Source organism: Lipotes vexillifer, unplaced genomic scaffold, assembly GCF_000442215.2.
Source record: "Lipotes vexillifer unplaced genomic scaffold, Lipotes_vexillifer_v1.1 scaffold213, whole genome shotgun sequence".
Taxonomy (NCBI): domain Eukaryota; kingdom Metazoa; phylum Chordata; class Mammalia; order Artiodactyla; family Lipotidae; genus Lipotes; species Lipotes vexillifer.
The window spans coordinates 1,654,011-1,671,976 of record NW_006780610.1 but is presented as its reverse complement, the minus strand read 5'-3'; the positions used below and the strand labels follow the sequence as shown (position 1 = coordinate 1,671,976).

The following is a 17,966-nucleotide window of genomic DNA, read 5'->3' as shown; positions in this document are numbered from 1 at the left end:
GAACCCGCGTCTCCTGCATCGGCAGGCGGACTCTCAAGCACTGCACCACCAGGGAAGCCCAACCACGTGCATCTTTAATTTTACTAAGTATTACACATTCTTCTCCTAAATGATGTACCAATTTATACTTCCACCAGCAGTACCTAACTTCCATTTTCCTAACTCCTAACACATGGTACTAATTTAAAATTTCTGCCAATCTGATGGGTATAAAATTATATCTCACTGTTGTTTTAATTTGTACTTTGATAGTTACAGTAAAGTTAAATATCTTGTCATGGGTTTATTGGCCATTTGGTTTCTTTTTTTTGGTGATCTACCTCAATATCCTTTCTCTACTTTTCTGTTGGATTGTTTGCTTTTTTCCTTTTGATTTTGGGAACTTCTTGGTGAATATTGTCTAATCTTTGGCTTGTCATTGTGTGCCATCTTTTAAAACTTCTGTTATTACAGAATTAACAAATTTTAATGCAGTAAAGCTAACAATATTTTGCCTTATGGTGTGTGCTTTTTGGATCTTATTTAAGAAATTCTTCTCTATTTTGATAACATAAAGATATTCATATTTTCTTTACTCCATCCAGCATTTATTTTTTGGATATGCTTTGAGGTAAAAATCCAATTTAACTTTTTTTCCCCTTTCGGAAAAAAATGTTCCAGCGCCATTTATTGAAAAGTTCACCCTTTACCTAACTGACTTGTAATGCCCTCTGTATTATAAACCACGTTACCATGGGCTAGTCTTCATTTCGGCCTCACAACCTCCACAGGCTTGCTTATTTTTCTTCTACTGGGGATGCTTTCCTTTAACGCTCTTCTCAGGGCTGCATCTCTCTCGTTCTTCAGATCGCAGCTCAAATGTCATTCCTCCATATCTAGATTATATCTACAGGTATGTCCGTCTCGGGGACCCCACGACTCCAAAAGGTCTGGAAGGACTGCAGTGGGCAGGAGCCACTGGTCAGCTGTTGCCAGGCCGTTGCCCGGGCGGCTGTCGGGGAGGCCGCGGAGGGGAGGAACAAACCGAGTTCCAGTGACGGAATCCAGCGGGCGCCGGAGTCGCCCAAGGGTGCGTCACAGAGCGCGGTCGACCGGGGGCGGGGCCAGGTCTGAGTCACGTGGCTTGGTTGCCTACGCGCTGCTGGGCCGTGGGAAGATGGCGGACGGAAAGGGAGACGCCGCCGCCGCCGGGGCTGGGGCTGAGGCTCCGGCGGGAGTCGGAGCCGGAGACGGAACCGAGACAGAGTCCATGGCTCGGGACCATAGCCCTGCATCTCCGGTGCCTGGAGCCTCAGGGCTTCGACCGTGTCTGTGGCAGCTGGAGACAGAGCTGAGGGAGCAGGAGGTGTCGGAGGTCTCATCTTTGAACTACTGCCGGAGCTTCTGCCAGGTGAGGGGCGGACTGGCTGGCTGAGGGCGGCAGGGCGGGGAGGCCAGGGGAAGAGGCCCCGGACCCGTTGCTGCAGCCGGGGCCGGACTGAAAGGCGCCACCTCCATGTCTTGCCGCGCCCCCGGGCCGGGAAGGCCCAGTTCGGAAGCCCGACCGCTGGCCCCCCTCAGCCACTGCCCGACTTCGGCCACCGCCAGGGCGGGTTGCGCTGGGTTAGACTGAGAGCCCGAAGGGCGCCGGCAGCTCCCTGGAAGGGCCGTGCCCTGTCGTCGTTGCCTGTCCCCCCGGCTGGTGGTTGGAGCGCCATTGCCTCCTGAGGGATTGATTGCTCGCTCGTTCCTTCCCGGAGATGCTTTTTTGAGTAGAGTGCAGATCTCCAAATTGGAAAGCCTGGGTTTTCCTAAAGAATCCGGAGATGTTGGGGCCAGAGACTTATGTTTGGAGTCAACGTCTTCCGGGCCCCTAAAAGGTATGACAGTTGGCTTTGAAAGGCGTCTAGGGCTTTCTGCTTAAGGATTGTGGAGCTGGTTGGCTGTTTGGTTTTTGCTGCCTTTTGGGGGGGGGGCATCAAAGCTGTTCTTTCGCCTCTTCTATATTCCTTTGAGAATTGTGCTGCCAGAAATGAGGCTCGTGATCCTTGTAGTGGTTATTAGGCTCTTTGAGTAGAAGAGGATTGGGAAAGATGAGGAGTGTGGTCTCTTTTGGCAGTTCTGTGACCATTTCTGTGCTGTAGTAGGTCCTAAACCTATGATTACATATTTCTTGGTATGCTTAGTTTCGTTTCCAGGATCACGCCGAGATTTTTCTTTATAAATTTAAAGATGTGCCATCATTATTTCTACGTCTGCTTGTTTGTTCTAATCAGGTTTTGGAGCCGCCCCTCTGCTTCTCACCTGGTGCACCTTAGAAAATGCAAAATAATCGTTGGCACTTGGGCTCTTAATGAGTAGTTGAGTGTGCTGAATAAATTGCGGTGTTCCACAGTTATAATTTTGAGGGACAATTTGCTCTGTTGGTCCGGAAAAGAATCAGAAATTGACTTGATGAATGTCTTTCTCCCTCCTCTCTGCTGAGCCAGAAGCACTTCATCTCTAAATGAGTTTTGTCCTTGCTAATCTTTTCCATACCTTGTATCACTCCAGTTTTTATGTCTGCAACCCTCAGCCTTTCCCTGAACTCTGAAGTACTAAGGTGTTCTTTGCTTCTTCACTAGCAGTGAACATTCTTAGTACATATATTTACTTTACAAACTTTTACTGACTCCATGGGATGGTGCCAAACACTTTACCAAGTGCTGAGGAAACATCAATAAGACTGCACTTACCCTCGATGAGCTTACGGTTGGGAGGCGGTAGTAGAAATAACAGTATTGTCAATGGAGTTTTGGTAATGATGGAAGAGGAGGCGTTGTAGAAATACTGAGAGGCCAATTTAAATGGGGTGGCCTGGGAAGGCCCTGTGGCTGAAGGGATGAAAATGAGTCTTGAATATCGGGGAAGGGGGTGGTATTCCAGTGTCAAAGGTAGAGATGAGAAGGAAAACAGTGCTTTGGGAGAGGAGGGAGCTAATTGGACCCGGATTAGTGAGGAGGAGATCAGAAAAACTGTTGGTTTGGGGTAAGCCTCCTAAGCTTGCATTGTCTTCCTAGAAGAATAGCGAGAATGGATATAACCCATCAAATTGAGGCTTGTCAGAGGATAACATATATATATTCTGCTTTATGCCTACTGCTGGCAGCTCTGATTTTATTTTAACTGAATTTTAATGTATTGAGTCTTAGTGATACTTAGATATGTGAGGGCACAGAAGAATTTTAAAAAGGAAGTACTTTTGTAATTTGTCTCTTTTATGAAGTTCTTTTTTTTGGCCTGAAATTTTCCCAAGACAATGTTTTGCACTAACAAAATAAAAGGAGTATCTGTGACGGTATGTTGTAATAGAAAGCACATTGGATTGCGAGTTAGTTGGGTCTTAATTGTGACTTTACCACTTACTAGCTAATAACCTGGGGCAAACTATGACTGTGAGATTGTTTTGTTTTCTGACATTTATCTTGTAGTGCTTTATACGAACAGTAGACAGAAAGTTTATATTCAACCCTTCACAGTATTTATCACAATATTTTTGTCACATTTTCCCCATAGCCCAGATAAAATCAGTAGGGTATCCTTTCTTACCAGATACAGAAAAGTTTTTTAAAATTTTATGATGAAGTAGGAGTAATTTCACTATCCAAATTTGGTTGAATAGCTTTTGGTTTCACATTTGAAAGGCAGAATAAAATTTATTCATCTACTGATTGTGTGTGTGTGCCTGACATTGCATTAAGTGCTGGAGATAGAAGCCTGCCCTGCAGGAGCACCTAATGAATGTGTAGAGAGATGTAGTTGTATTACATTATCATAAAGGCCTGACCTGTGCTCTCTGGGATGCTTAACTGCCACAAAATTATTTCCATCATGTGTTTAGTTTAGAGATATTGTCTTAAGGACTTATACTGTGCCAAGTAGATCCCTCCTGCAACAGGCTGGGACCGTATTCTCTCTAGCTCTTGCAGCACTTAAAAGAAATGGCTCTGTCTTTGGAATTGCACCAAATCAAGAAATAAACAAACATATGAAAGGATAGAGAAGCTTGTTTCATTCTGGGCATGTTTTCAATTTTCAGAAGTTTGTGAAGATGATCAAAATGAAACTTAAGAAGTAATAGTTACTAAGAAAATGATATTTAGATGAAGTTGTAGTCCGTGAACATTTATATTCAGTGATTATGGGGTGTGTGTGTGTGTGTGTGTGTGTGTGTGTGTGTGTGTGTGTGTTTTCCCCTTCCCTCAGTTCCTTTTCTGAAAACATTGTCTGCCAGACAGTCAGTGTGGATAAGATTAACTCCAGAAAACAGTCTTTCTTTGTTTTGCTGAAAAATTGATGATATCCTCTCAAATTCTTGCTATATTTTGGGAACCCAGATTCCTGAAGTTTTCCAACTGGTTGTTGTATTTGTAACACAAATTTTGAACACCTTTTTAAAGTAGACTTCATTAATAACTTGAAATTATACTTTGAGACTATCAAGCAGAGTAGTTTTATGAGTAAACCTTGTTTATGAGACACTTTGAGTTCTGGAACTAACAGTGACTTTGTAGATTTTTAAATGTTAAATTAGGTAAGTACTGAATGTATTTCATTTTCCCCTAGATGAGTGATTGAGTTCAAAGGGCCTAAATCAGATGGGCATACTGGCTTTACCATTTAAACTAGTTGTGTAACCTTGGCACATGTTATTTTCTTTAAACCTTAGTTTTCTCATTTGCAAATTGGAATAATAACAGTACTTACTGTTCTCTATGTAAATACACTGTTGTGTGGACTAAATAAAACCATCTCTGTAAAAAACAATGGCCCCAGAATTATCTGAGTTATCCAGATTTCTTGGAATAAAAAGTCTTAACAGTCTTGCCCCCAGCTTACTTTTCAGCTCTTACCTAGCCTTTCCCATCACCCCAGTTTTACTGTTACTTATTCAGGAGTACTTGGAGTTCATGGATCAAACTGGGATCTCGGTTACTCCTATGATTAAAATTTTGCCTGTGAATTTCCAGGTGCATTATTTTGGAAAAGATGATCTTAATTTTCATTGGATTCTTCAAGATCCAAGACACATGTTAGGTTTTCAGTAAATATTTCCCAAGTGACTGATCTACAAAAGGATGGAATTACTCCTTTAACAAAAACTCAGCTCATTAAGCATTTTTATGTGTTTCCCTTTCATTGTGCTGTTCTATCCTTTTCTCTCATTTTCTGCATGGCAAGTTTTCCTTCTCTAGGGCCCAGTGCAAATGTTACCTTGTCTGTGAAGCTTTCTTTGATTTTACTAGATAGATTTCCTCTTAGTTGTTTGTTTTCTTTTGACACTTAGCACATACCTATGGTTTTAACTCCTTTCCTTGCTGTCACCGTCTTAGTTCAGGCTTCATAATGTCCTTTTGCAGCAACTCTTCACTAATCTTTCTTGCCTTCTTACTGGCCTTATCAGCAATGCATTTTGATGTTCCTTTTAAATTATAAACATAATCTTGTTAGTCACTTTATTCCCTAAAATTCTTCAATGGTTTTTTCCCTAAAGGCAAGATAAAATTCACACTTATCAGCCTGGCATGCAAAGCCTTTTAGGATCTGGACTTGCTCCACCCCTTACACCCAACTTTTTTTTTTTTTTGTCTACCTTCATCCCAGTGTTCATCTCTCAGTCCACTTGATTAACCCCAGGGTCACCCCTTCCTCACCTGCTTATTTATCCTTTAAGACCTGACTCGAATAATAAGTTTTTTAGAGCATTTTCTGATTTCAGCAGACAGAATGAGGTGATTCTTTCACTTAGAATATGTACTCCAGTAGCATCTTGTACATCGGCATGGTACCTGAATGTTTTTGTCCATGTTTATCTCTTCTATTGACTAGTAAGCCAACGAGTCTTTGTTGTATACCTGGTACCTAGCAATTAATACAATGCCTGGCCCACAAAACTAATCTGTTGAATGAATTATATTGTAGGAACTTCATAATATACTCAAGAGATGAGTACTTCAAAAAAAACACCTAATGTAAAATCTAGTATGTTAAAAGGCAGTTTTACTATAAGAAATTCGTGTAAAGGAACAGGATAGGAGATTTTGGTCCTTTCTTAGAGACAATACTTGTCAACTTAGCTTACATTAATATAATAAATATAATAAAATACACATTTACATGTCTGGGTTGAGGACTAGTGTTGATGAAGGGAGAAAATAGGAGGCATTACAGAGTATTGAGGAAGAGTTATCAGTCTATTAGGACTGCAGTTTGGAGATGTTGAGATAGGGAGGATCAGTCTTCCTAACTCCTTGAGGTTGGTGGCCGTGAAGACTCTTGAGCATTACCTCTTTTGTTTATTTTTACCTTTTTCAATTATTTATTTTAAAGGGCTTTTATTAAATGCATTAGCTTTTCATCTTGTGCTGCCTTCTCCTGGGAGATGTCTAAATAGGAACTAAATGACAGTTATAAGAGCAAAAGCTAGCTTTTCAGTGTGTGTAACCAAAACATATTATTATAAATGTGACCTGTGAAGCAGTGAGAACTTTGGGTGCTGTTATTTACTGTGGTACCACCCAGTCTCTTGTACTGTGGTCCCTAGTGACTTCTGTGTCTACCTGTGGATCATGCTCTTCTGAATAATGTTAGTTAAAAAATCTAGATAGAACACACCGCTTATTTCAAGACTACAAAGGCATTGGCAAACTAAAATGTGCTTTGTTTTCATTCAGTTCTAGACATCTGTCATCTCTCCCAGAGTCTTCTTTGACTATCTTATCTAAAACAGCACTTCCCCATCTTCTTTACACTGCTTTATATTTCTTTTAATCACTGACTCTGTCTGATATGTGTATTTGTCTGTATCCCCACCTGGAATGTAAGCATCATGAGGGTGTTTATTGTTTTGTTTACCCAGTGCCTAGATAGTCCCTGGCACTTAATGGCTATTCAATCAGTATTTATTGATCTTTTATTTCCTTCCTTCCATAAATCCCTGACTAGACTTCTTAAAGAGTAACAAGCAAGACTTAGCTTATCTTTATCAAGAAATAGGAACTTTTCTTGTCAGCAGGTTTATGCTGCTTCCTAGTAGGGATCAGGTTTTATTGTTCTTTGTATCTTGATTAACTAAGAGTAGAACCTCATTTTAATTTTATTTATATTTTCTAAGAACTTCCCCTGGTTGCTTATATTCCACAAATATTTAAAGTAATGAATTTTTCAGTAAGCTTTCTTAGCCAGATTGAAGCATTTATTTTGGATATGATTGACACCATACTTTACAACCCAAACATAGATTGCAAGATGGTATAAAAAATAGATTCCTAAAACTTTCATTGCTGACATAAGCCAACATAGAAACCATATGAAAAAATAGAGGGATATTTAATTTATTGAGCATCTTTTGTGTGCCAGGCACTTGGGTAGGTGGTGGTATTTTCCTTTTACGGTAGAAAACAGACCCAGGGAAATTACGAAACTTTCCCAGGATCACACAGCTGTGGCAAAGTCTTTGACTCCAGAGCCCATGCTGTTTTTCTTATATCAGCATTTCCTAAATTATGTTTTGTTCCATGACATATATGTATTCATAAGCACTTCTTGAAAGAAGGATTATTTGTTCATATAAGTTGGGAAAATGTTGGGATAAACGTTTTTTTTTGTTGTTGTTGTTGTTTTTGCGGTTCGTGGGCCTCTCACTGTTGTGGCCTCTCCCGTTGCGGAGCACAGGCTCCGGACGTGCAGGCCCAGCGGCCATGGCTCACGGGCCCAGCCGCTCCGCGGCATGTGGGATCTTCCCGGACCGGGGCACGAACCCGCGTCCCCTGCATCGGCAGGCGGACTCTCAACCATTGCGCCACCAGGGAAGCGCAATGTTGTTGTTGTTTTTTAATTAATTAATTTAATTTTGGCTGCGTTGGATCCTTGTTGCTGCGCACGGTCCCCCTCTAGCTGCGGTGTCTTTGCCGCAGTGCGTGGGCCTCTCAGTGCGGTGGCTTCTCCCGTTACGGAGCACGGGCTCCAGGCAAGCGGGCTCAGTAGTCGTGGCTCGCGAGCTCTAGAGCGCAGGCTCAGTAGTTGTGGCGCACGGGCCCAGCTGCTCCGCGGCATGTGGGATCTTCCCGGACCAGGGACCGAACCCGTGTCCCCTGCATTAGCAGGCGGACTCTCAACCACTGCGCCACCAGAGCAGTCCCTAAACAGTTTTTTAATATGACACATTGTGACTCTTCTAGAGAGACATTTAAATATTGTACAACATTTGCCAAAATTAAAGTGTCTAAAACGTTTAACATTTGGGAGATTGGGATTGACACATCTACACTATTTATACCATGTATAAAGTAGATAACTAATGAGAACATACTGTATAGCCCAGGGAACTCTACTTAATGCACTGTGGTGATCTAAATGGGAAGGAAATCCAAAAGGAGGGGATATGTGTATGTGTATATAGCTGATTCATTTTGCTGTACAGTGGAAACTAACACAACATTGTAAAGCAACTATACTCCAATAAAAATTAATTAAAAAAATAAATGAAACATTTTGCCATGTTCTAAACCTTATGTCAGCCCCCAAATCACATGCTTTACTTTCATTATAGTAAAGCAAATTAGTGTGGTGAAGAGTTGATTGCTTTATGTTTCTGCACACCACCGAGTTTTGATTTCCTGTTGTTAGCCTAAACATGACTGTGAGCTTTTATTTTTTCCTTTTTGGCTGCATTGGGTCTTTGTTGCTGTGTGTGGGCTTTCTCTAGTTGTGGTGAGCAGAGGCTACTCTTTGTTGCAGTGTGCGAGCTTCTCATTGCAGTGGCTTCTCTTGTTGTGGAGCACGGGCTCTAGGCACGTGGGCTTCAGTAGTTGTGGTGTGTGGGCTCAGTAGTTGTGGCACGCGGGCTCAGTAGTTGCGGCTCGTGGGCTCTAGAGTGCAGGCTCAGTAGTTGTGGCACACGGGCTTAGGTGCTCTGTGGCATGTGGGATCTTCCTGGACCAGGGATCGAACCCGTGTCTCCTGCATTGGCAGGCGGATTCTTAACCACTCTGCCACCAGGGAAGTCCTGACTGTGAGCTTTTTATTAAAACAATTTCCCTCCAAGGATTTCGCAGGTGTTAGATTATTTGGGACTTATTGTCCCAAATGAAAAATATTTTAATGTATTATAATTTTTTGGAAGTTGAGAATGAATTACATTTCAGACATATTTTGAGTTCAAGTTTATTTATGCATCTAGGTTTACCTATATTTCTGCACATAGTAAGCTTGGGAACTACTGATGTATTTGTCTTTTCTCCTCACTTTTGTGCTGCGCCTGATTTCGCTAATGTGTTTTTTAGAGGACTTTTCTCATCCTTTTTGGGGGGATCTATTAGCTTATTGTGCTGACATTTGATCTCATTGTATTTTTACTCCCAAAGAAATAACCTGAGTGTGTCACGTTAGCCAACACAGTAATGCCTTCTAATATGGACACTTAGAAGAATTATTACCAGATATGATAGAATGAATGACTTAGCTTGGGAGTTGTATTTTTATGATATATGGTTGTGTAAAATAGGCATATTTTAATTTGGGATTTCATTTTCTTTTTTCCATATGTATGTTTAAAATATATTAGGTATCCTGGGCTTCCCTGGTGGCGCAGTGGTTGAGAGTCCACCTGCCAATGCAGGGGACACAGGTTTGTGCCCCGGTCTGGGAAGATCCCACATGCTGCGGAGCGGCTAGGCCCGTGAGCCATGGCCGCTGAGCCTGCGAGTCCGGAGCCTGTGCTCCACAATGGGAGAGGCCACAACAGTGAGTGGCCCGTGTACCACAAAAAAAAAAATATATGTGTGTGTGTGTGTGTGTGTGTGTGTGTGTGTGTGTAAGGTATCTTAAAGAAATAAAACTAATTATATATAGTTTTTGTTTTTTGTGACTCCAAATTGATACATGCTCCTTCTAGAAGCTTAAGACAAGATGTATAAATGCATAAAGTAAAAAGTGAAAGTACCATGTAGTCTCACTGTTAATAACTTGATGTATTATTCTGATTTTTGGAAAAGCACATATAGTATATGTGTATATATAAATATTAAAAATTTTAGTTGCCCAAGCAACTCATGAACACATTCTAATTGTAAAAACTTAGAATAACGTAAAAGAAGAGAAAGTTAAGATGAAAACTACCATATACTCCCTATACTTCAGTACTACGTTTTCTTAGGTTAACAGTTTGGGAATGTATACTTACAGAATTTTTCCATATGATATGTATTATTTTTAGAAAAATAGTGTCAAGTTTATATACTAAAGCTTGCTTATTTCATTTAATATATTGTAGATATCTTTTCATATGGAACACACACATACTAACTACATAAAAAAACTGCATAGTATTCCATTGAAAACTGCATTGATTTTATTTTTATTTTTTAATTAGTTAATTTACTTTTGGCTGCGTTGGGTCTTTATTGCTGTGCACAGGTCTTTCTCTAGTTGCGGTGAGCGGGGGCTGAGCGGGGGCTACTCTTCATCACTGTGCGTGGGCTTCTTATTGCGGTGGCTTCTCTTGTTGTGGAGCGTGGGCTCTAAGTTCATGGGCTTCAGTACTTGTGGCTCGCGGGCTCTAGAGTGCAGGCTCAGTAGTTGTGGCTCATGGGCTTAGTTTCTCCAGGGCATGTGGGATCTTCCTGGATCAGGGCTTGAACCCATGTCCCCTGCATTGGCAGGCAGATTCTTAACCACTGTGCCACCAGGGAAGTCCAAAACTGCATTCATTTTAAATTATGCAAGTAGCAAAACCTTCAACACTCTTTTTTTTTTCTAATTTATATTTATTTATTTATTTGGCTGCGTTGGGTCTTTGCTGCTGCGTGCAGGCTTTCTCTAGTTGCAGTGAGCAGGGCCTACTCTTCATTGCAGTGCGTGGGCTTCTCATTGTGGTGGCTTCTCTTGCCGTGGAGCATGGGCTCTAGGTGTGCAGGCTTCAGTAGTTGTGTCTCATGGGCTCTAGAGCACAGGCTCAGTAGTTGTGGCACATGTGCTTAGTTGTTCCGCGGCATGTGGGATCTTCCTGGACCAGGACTCAAACCTATGTCCTGTGCACTGGAAGGCAGATTCTTAACCACTGCGCCATCAGGGAAGTCCCAAAACCTTCAACACTCTTAATTAAAAAATTTTTTAAACTGTAAAAGCTATGCTCAAGGCAGAATATATGAAGCTACAGAAAGGTTTAAGGAAAAAGTAGAAGCCCTTTCTTGCCTTCAGTTCCTCCAGTCACTCCCCACAGCAGTTAACGGTGTCTTGTGTGTTCTTAAAAATTAAAATGCACACTCTTCTGCAATTTACATTTTAATTAATTAATTTTTGAAAAGAGTTATTATTTTTTATTTATTTTTGGCTGCGTCGGGTCATAGTTGTAGCACTTGGGATCTTCCTTGAGGCATGTGGGATCTTTTGTTGCGGCGCGTGGGCTCTTCGTTGTGGTGCACAAGCTTCTCTCTAGTTGTGGTGTGCGGGTTTTCTTTTCTCTAGTTGTGGCGTGCCGTCTCCAGGGCGCATGGGCTCTGTAGTTTGCAGCACGCAGGCTCTAGTTGAGGCACACGAGCTCGGTAGTTGTGGCGCACGGGCTTAGTTGCCCCGCGGCATGTGGGATCTTAGCTCCCTGACTAGGGATAGAACTCGCATCCCCTGCATTGATTGTAAGGCGGATTCTTTATCACTGGACCACCAGGGAAGTCCCTACATTTTGATTTAATATACTGAGGACAACTTTCTGTATCAGTACATGTTGAACATTATCATAATTATATAATTTGTATTCTTTTTTGTTGTTACCGCAAATAATGTTGAAGTGAACAACATTAAACATTAAACATTAGTTATTTATATCCATAGCATAAATTCCTGGCATTGACATTACAGTACTGGACTAAAGAGAATGTTTTTTAAAAATTTTGATAGATACTGGCCTATGAGAAGTTGAGTATGTACTTCCACCAATAGTGTTATGGAGTCCCTGTTTCACTATATCCTTGCCAACCCTGGTATTACTAAACTTTTTAATATTTGCCCATCTGATAGTGGCAGATAATTGCTGTCACACTATTAATTTGTATTTTAACAGCATTAAAAAAATTTATATATTCATTTATTTTGGCTGCGCCGGGTCTTAGTTGTGGCACACAGGATCTTTGTTGTGGCATGCAGGGTCTTTAGTTGTGGCATGTTGGCTTCGTAGTTGCGGCATACGTGCTTCTTAGTTGCGGCATGTGAACAAGTAGTTGCGATATGCATGCGGGATCTAGTTCCCCAACCAGGAATTGAACCTGGACGCCTGCATTGGGAGCACGGAGTCTTACCCACTGGACTACCAGGGAAGTCCTTGTTATTTTTTCATGTGTATTAGATATTTACTTTTTTTTTCCTGTGAGGTTTGTCTTTACCTTTTTTTTTTTTAAACATACTTCTGTTTTAAAATGTTATTATTTAAAAGTCATTAAAATTTGGTTGTGTCTAATCATCGAGTGTGACCTTGTAATCTTAAGATTCCATGCTGCTTTGAGGTTCTCAAGAAGCAGAACATACTACAGAGAGTTAGTTGCAGCCTAACCTGAGGCCATCAGAATGTATCATACAATTTAGTGATTGATTGTTGTGAGATATTTGTCAGTGTACTCATTTCCAACAAACACTTATTGATCGTTACTACTTTGGGGAGATTTGGGAATCTTTGGGAAGACTGAGTCATAGCTGAATAAATGGAAAGACCCTAGTGCATTACATTAGCTAACTTTTTCTTATGTTGTTATCTTTATATGTTTTCAAATAAAGTGTCACTGAATGGATGTATTACCTTGCACCAAATCAGTTTGTTATGGGGCCTCAAATTGCTGCTTAAATGAGATGACCTTTTAGGTGTGATTCTCCTCTAAAACTACATAAGTCTATTGGGAAACATTTGCTAAGGATTATTTACTAAGTCATCTCCAAACATTTGCCTTGTGTATCCTTATTGAAATAAATAAATTTTAAATGTTCTATTTATGCAGTACCAATATACAAATTACAAGCAAACACAGAAGTATAAAAGGGATGAGACTTTTAAAACTAATTTAAATAAAAGTTTCAATATTATATTTCTGCCCCTTGATGTGTTATCATTTACACCTGTAGGGTAAATGCCCATCCCAGTGGAAACCACTCTACTAATTTGAGTTGAAATTATTTGTTTACATTAGTTGTTATGCTCACTATCCTTATTTGACTCTTTCCTTCATAATGAAAGCTTGATTTTGGTAAATGAAAATGTTAAACCTAGAGCAAATTATCCCATGAAGTTCTAACAGTAAATGTGGGTAAAACATCATGTTTCGTCAATATTATGTTTTTCTGTCTTATGAAATGGAGAACATATACAATAGAAAGTACATTTTAAGTTTGAAGTTAAGAGGTTTCACTTTAAATCCTCATTCCAACACTTTTGTGATTCTTAAACCTTGCCGTGGGTCTATATTCTTGTCTATAAAATTGGGGGTAATAGAAAGCTACCCTGTAGGTGGTTGTGAGGATCAAATGGGACAGTATTACAGTACCCTTAGCATAGTTTTTGGTAGCAGCAGATAGGTACCCAGCGTGTCTGCTTCTTTATTTCGTTTCTATACTGAATATTGGTTTTTTTTTGCGGTACGCGGGCCTCTCACTGCTGTGGCCTCTCCCGTTGTGGAGCGCAGGCTCCGGACGCGCAGGCCCAGCGGCCATGGCTCACGGGCCCAGCCGCTCCGCGGCATGTGGGATCTTCCCAGACCGGGGCACGAACCCGTGTCTCCCTCATCGGCAGGCGGACTCTCAACCACTGCGCTACCAGGGAAGCCCTGAATATTGTTTTAAAGAAGTATTTCATGTAGCGTGATTCTCCTCCATTTTCCTATCAATGTAGAGCTCACTGAAAGAAAAAAGTTACCTAAATGCTTTCAGAGCATTTGCTAACATAGTTTTAGATTCAGAGAGCCTATGATGAGTTTTGTAGGCTGGAAGTGTAATTTACAGTAACTTTCTATTACATTGAAGCAATATGGATGCCTTTTGGGGTTTGTAGTAGGTATAATGCGTTTGACGTGTTGCAACTAATAGTTCATTCTGTATGAAATATTTTTTATTCATTTGGCTGTTGGCTTTAACTTGGTTTATTGTTTGGCATTTAAATTATGTGTTTCATTTTATTGAAATGTGCATATATCAAAAGTGATTTGAGTTTGTAACATGTTGGATTTGAGTTCTTGGGAAAAAGTTGGCCATGTTTTCATAAAATTGTAGAATCTTATGTTTAGGGCAAGAACTTTGGAGGTTTTCTGCCCCATTCCCTTTCCAGCTTAAAACTTGTAAGTTAGAAACTCCCTCTCAGTTGAGGATGTTAGCTGAGGATCAGAATAATTATATCAATATTGTGTGATATTATATGACAGCTGTAATATCAATAAAGTTAACTTTGACATATCTATTTACTATCAAGCAAAATTGATTATCATTGTAATCTGATGTGAGCACCTTTCTAAAAAATACTGTGATCTTAAGCATTTTCTTTTTAAAATCCCACAAGTGCAGTTTGGTCGATATTATGCTGCTCTCCTCCTTTACAGGGTTTGAAGGAAGCAGTGAGAATTTGGAGTTCAGTCTACTTAGTTGAATTTGTTTTAGTATACAGGCATATTTCATGCTAATCAAAGATATGTATCGGAAAAATTGTCTTAATCGAACTTCAAAAATAAGTTAGCTTATCCTTTAATAATTGGGCAAAGAATCAAAAGCAAATAATTACAAAATACCTGTTATGTGCTACTTGGGGTTCTGGTCTGCAGTGAGCTTATTGTCTAGTGGAGAAGATAAATATTAAGCAGTTTTTCCTGTTACATATGCTTATTGGTACAAAAGAGCAGTAGTCAGTGTTTGACGGTTATATGTAGTTATCTACCTTCCAACTAGTTTGTCCTTAGGTAACAGGAACATAAGCAAAACAATTCCCTTGCTTAACTATTACATAATAATTTTTAGGTCTAACATAAATGGTTTTGAGTAAACAATATTATTGCTCTTTCCAGTTGGTATAGATTATAAAGAAATGATTTTCCGTGCCACTTTTCTATAATCGGCTTCATTAGTGTTTGTTGCCAAACTGAAAATTTGAAGCAAGTGTATGGTTAAGAAGGGAAGACCCTACTAATTTAAGGGAGAGCAGGAATGCCAGGAATCCGTCTTGGACTAGATGAGGGCTTTTATAAGATATTTTAGATTTGGAAATGCCAAAAAATAAGTACCCTTTGAACACCCCAGAGCCATAAAACATTTGAGCACAGGAGATTATTACAAAGAATTAGAAAGCTTTTGTTTATGTATATAAGGCATATGTACCAAATTGTATTTATTGGGGTTATTTGGCGATAGAGAGTAGGGGTAGAATTAGATGGCACTGGTGTGATCTTTCACTTCTTTGTTGCATAGAAAATTTTAAAGTGGTGGAATTATGAGTGGATTTTCCCTTTTTGGTGTATTTCAGTATTTTTCAAATAAAATTTAAACAGGCAAAAAGGTAGTACTATGTGTATTGGTATGAAAGGATAGCCAAGATCTGTTGTTTTAGAAACAGAAAACTATATAGTATCCCATTTTATAAAGCAGTGATGTATAGAAAAAGTTTTGAAAGACAGTTACTAAAGTGTTATCATTTGTTGCATTTCAGTGAAGAATAAGTGGGACATTCACTTTATGTTTCTTGTGTTTTTGTACGGTTTATACTTATATATTACCCTTTTTAATTAATTTCATTTTATCAACTATTGTTTCATTACTTGTCTTTGCTTCTTTCCTTTGTTAGATACTGTTTCCTGACCCTCCTGTCTTTGTCTTGTTTTACTCCCCTATTTGGGGTGTGAGGAGTTACCCTCAAGTAGCTTCCTGAGGAGGTTTCCCCTCTCTTTTGTGTTAGGCTGGGTGTAGGAATCTAGGTTGAAAATCTGTTTTGCTCAGAACTTTGAATGGTATGTTACTTTTCAAAAAAATCAAATATTTCCAACATACAGGTAGTAAAGTGCATACTAAAATGAACACAACCTAAGAAATAAAATAATTGAAGCTACCTGTGTACTCTGTTACAGACATCATCTACCTCCCACCATCATCCTGATTTTGCTATTTAATCTCTCCTCCATCTCTTTACTTTGTATTTGTGTATTTTAATATAATGTGTAATATTATTTCTTATATTTTCCAGCTTTGCTTAAATGATGTACTGTATGTATTCTTCTGAAGCTTTTTGAATTCAACATAATGTTTCTAAGGTGTATCTAGTATGTATGTATACTTTTTGGTATGTATAGTCTTGATACTTTCATTTTTCACTGGTGTGTAGTATTTCATTATGTAAATATATCACAGTTCATTTGTCCATTCTTTTACTGATGGATTTAGAGGCATTTACATTAACTGCTGGGGTAGATATCTTTTCCTTATATGTTTATACATGGGTGCAAGAATTTCTTTTAGGGTATATGCTTACAGTGGAATTGCTAGCTTCATATATAAGCCTATCTTCAACTATAATAAATACTGCCAAGTTACTCTCCAAAGTATTTGTAGCAGTTTGTGCAGTTATAAGTGTATGAAAGTTACCATTGCCCTTCATTCTTGCCAATACTTGGTATAGTCGACAGTTTAATTGTAGCCGTTCTGATGGATAGACTGTGGTATCTCATTGTGGTTTTAATTTTTTTTTCTGTTTACTTGTGAGGAGTTGCTTATCTTTTTGGTTATATTTATTGCTATTCAGATTTCCTCTTTTCTGAATTACTTTTTCCTATTTTTTTGCTCATTTTTCATTTGGGTTTTCTTAACAGTTTTTATGAAATTATATTCTAGACATGAATTTTTTGTTGGTCATTACTTTGGAATTATCTTTTCTTCTGTTTATCTTTTCACTTTTTATATTATTTTTAATGTAATTTTAAAACTTTTTTTAACATTTTATTATTTTTGGCTGCATTGGTCTTCATTGCTGCACGCGGGCTTTCTCTAGTTGCGGCGAGTGGGGGCTATTCATTGCGATGCAGTGACTTCCCTTGTTGTGGAGCACGGGCTCTAGGCTTGCGGGCTTCAGTAGTTGTAGCACGCAGGCTCAGGAGTTGTGGCTCACGGGCTTAGTTGCTCCGCTGCATGTGGGATCTTCCCAGACCAGGGCTTGAACCCATGTCCCCTGCATTGGCGGGAGGATTCTTAACCACTGTGCCACCAGGGAAGTCCCTTATATTATTTTTATGCACAGAATTTTTATACTTTATTGCAGTAAAAATAGTAAATCTGACACTTGAAATGTAAAATTTATTTAAATTCCTTTTATGATTTTGTGCATTTTGTGGAGCATTGTGTTTTTTTTAAAAAAGCTTTATTGAGGTATAATTGACATACAGTAAACTGCTCATATTTAAAATGAACAATTTGATAAGCTTTGGCATATCTGTATACCCATGAAACCACAATCAAGATAACAAATATATCTGTCACTCCTAGAACTTTCTTTCTACTCCCATTATATTTCCTCTTTCTTACTTTCCTCCCGTACATAACCATAACATCCTCACTCAGCTATGCTGCTTTCTCTCTATATAGATTATATTGCATTTTTAGAATTTTACATAAACTGTAAGTCTCTTTTTGGTTTCTTGCAGTATAATTATCTTGAAATTCTTTTATGTTGTTGTACATATTAATAATTAATTCCTTTCATTGCTGAGTATTCATTGTGTGGCTTTATCGTGATTTGTTTATTCACCTGTTGGTATATTTGGCTTGTTTCCAGTTTTTAGCTAATACAGACAAAACTGCTATGAACATTCATGTGTAAGTCTTTGTGTGAACAAACGCCTTCTCTTTCTCTTGGGTAAATAACTGGAATGGCTGGGTCACATGTCAGGTTTTTGAGAGTAGTCGTATCATTTTACATTCCTGCCAAAAATGTATGAGAGTTC

The 17,966-nt window shown here is 39.3% G+C and overlaps 1 protein-coding gene across 1 annotated transcript in view; it reads left to right on the top strand.

Annotated features, from left to right (window-relative positions):
* The first annotated feature begins 1,156 nt into the window (after positions 1-1,156).
* RLF (RLF zinc finger) overlaps positions 1,157-17,966 on the top strand; it is an 83,011-nt gene continuing 66,201 nt past the window's right edge. The window contains exon 1 of the mRNA XM_007453756.1: positions 1,157-1,390. Coding sequence (XP_007453818.1) covers positions 1,157-1,390 — 234 coding nt within the window. The remainder of the gene's footprint in view (positions 1,391-17,966) is intronic.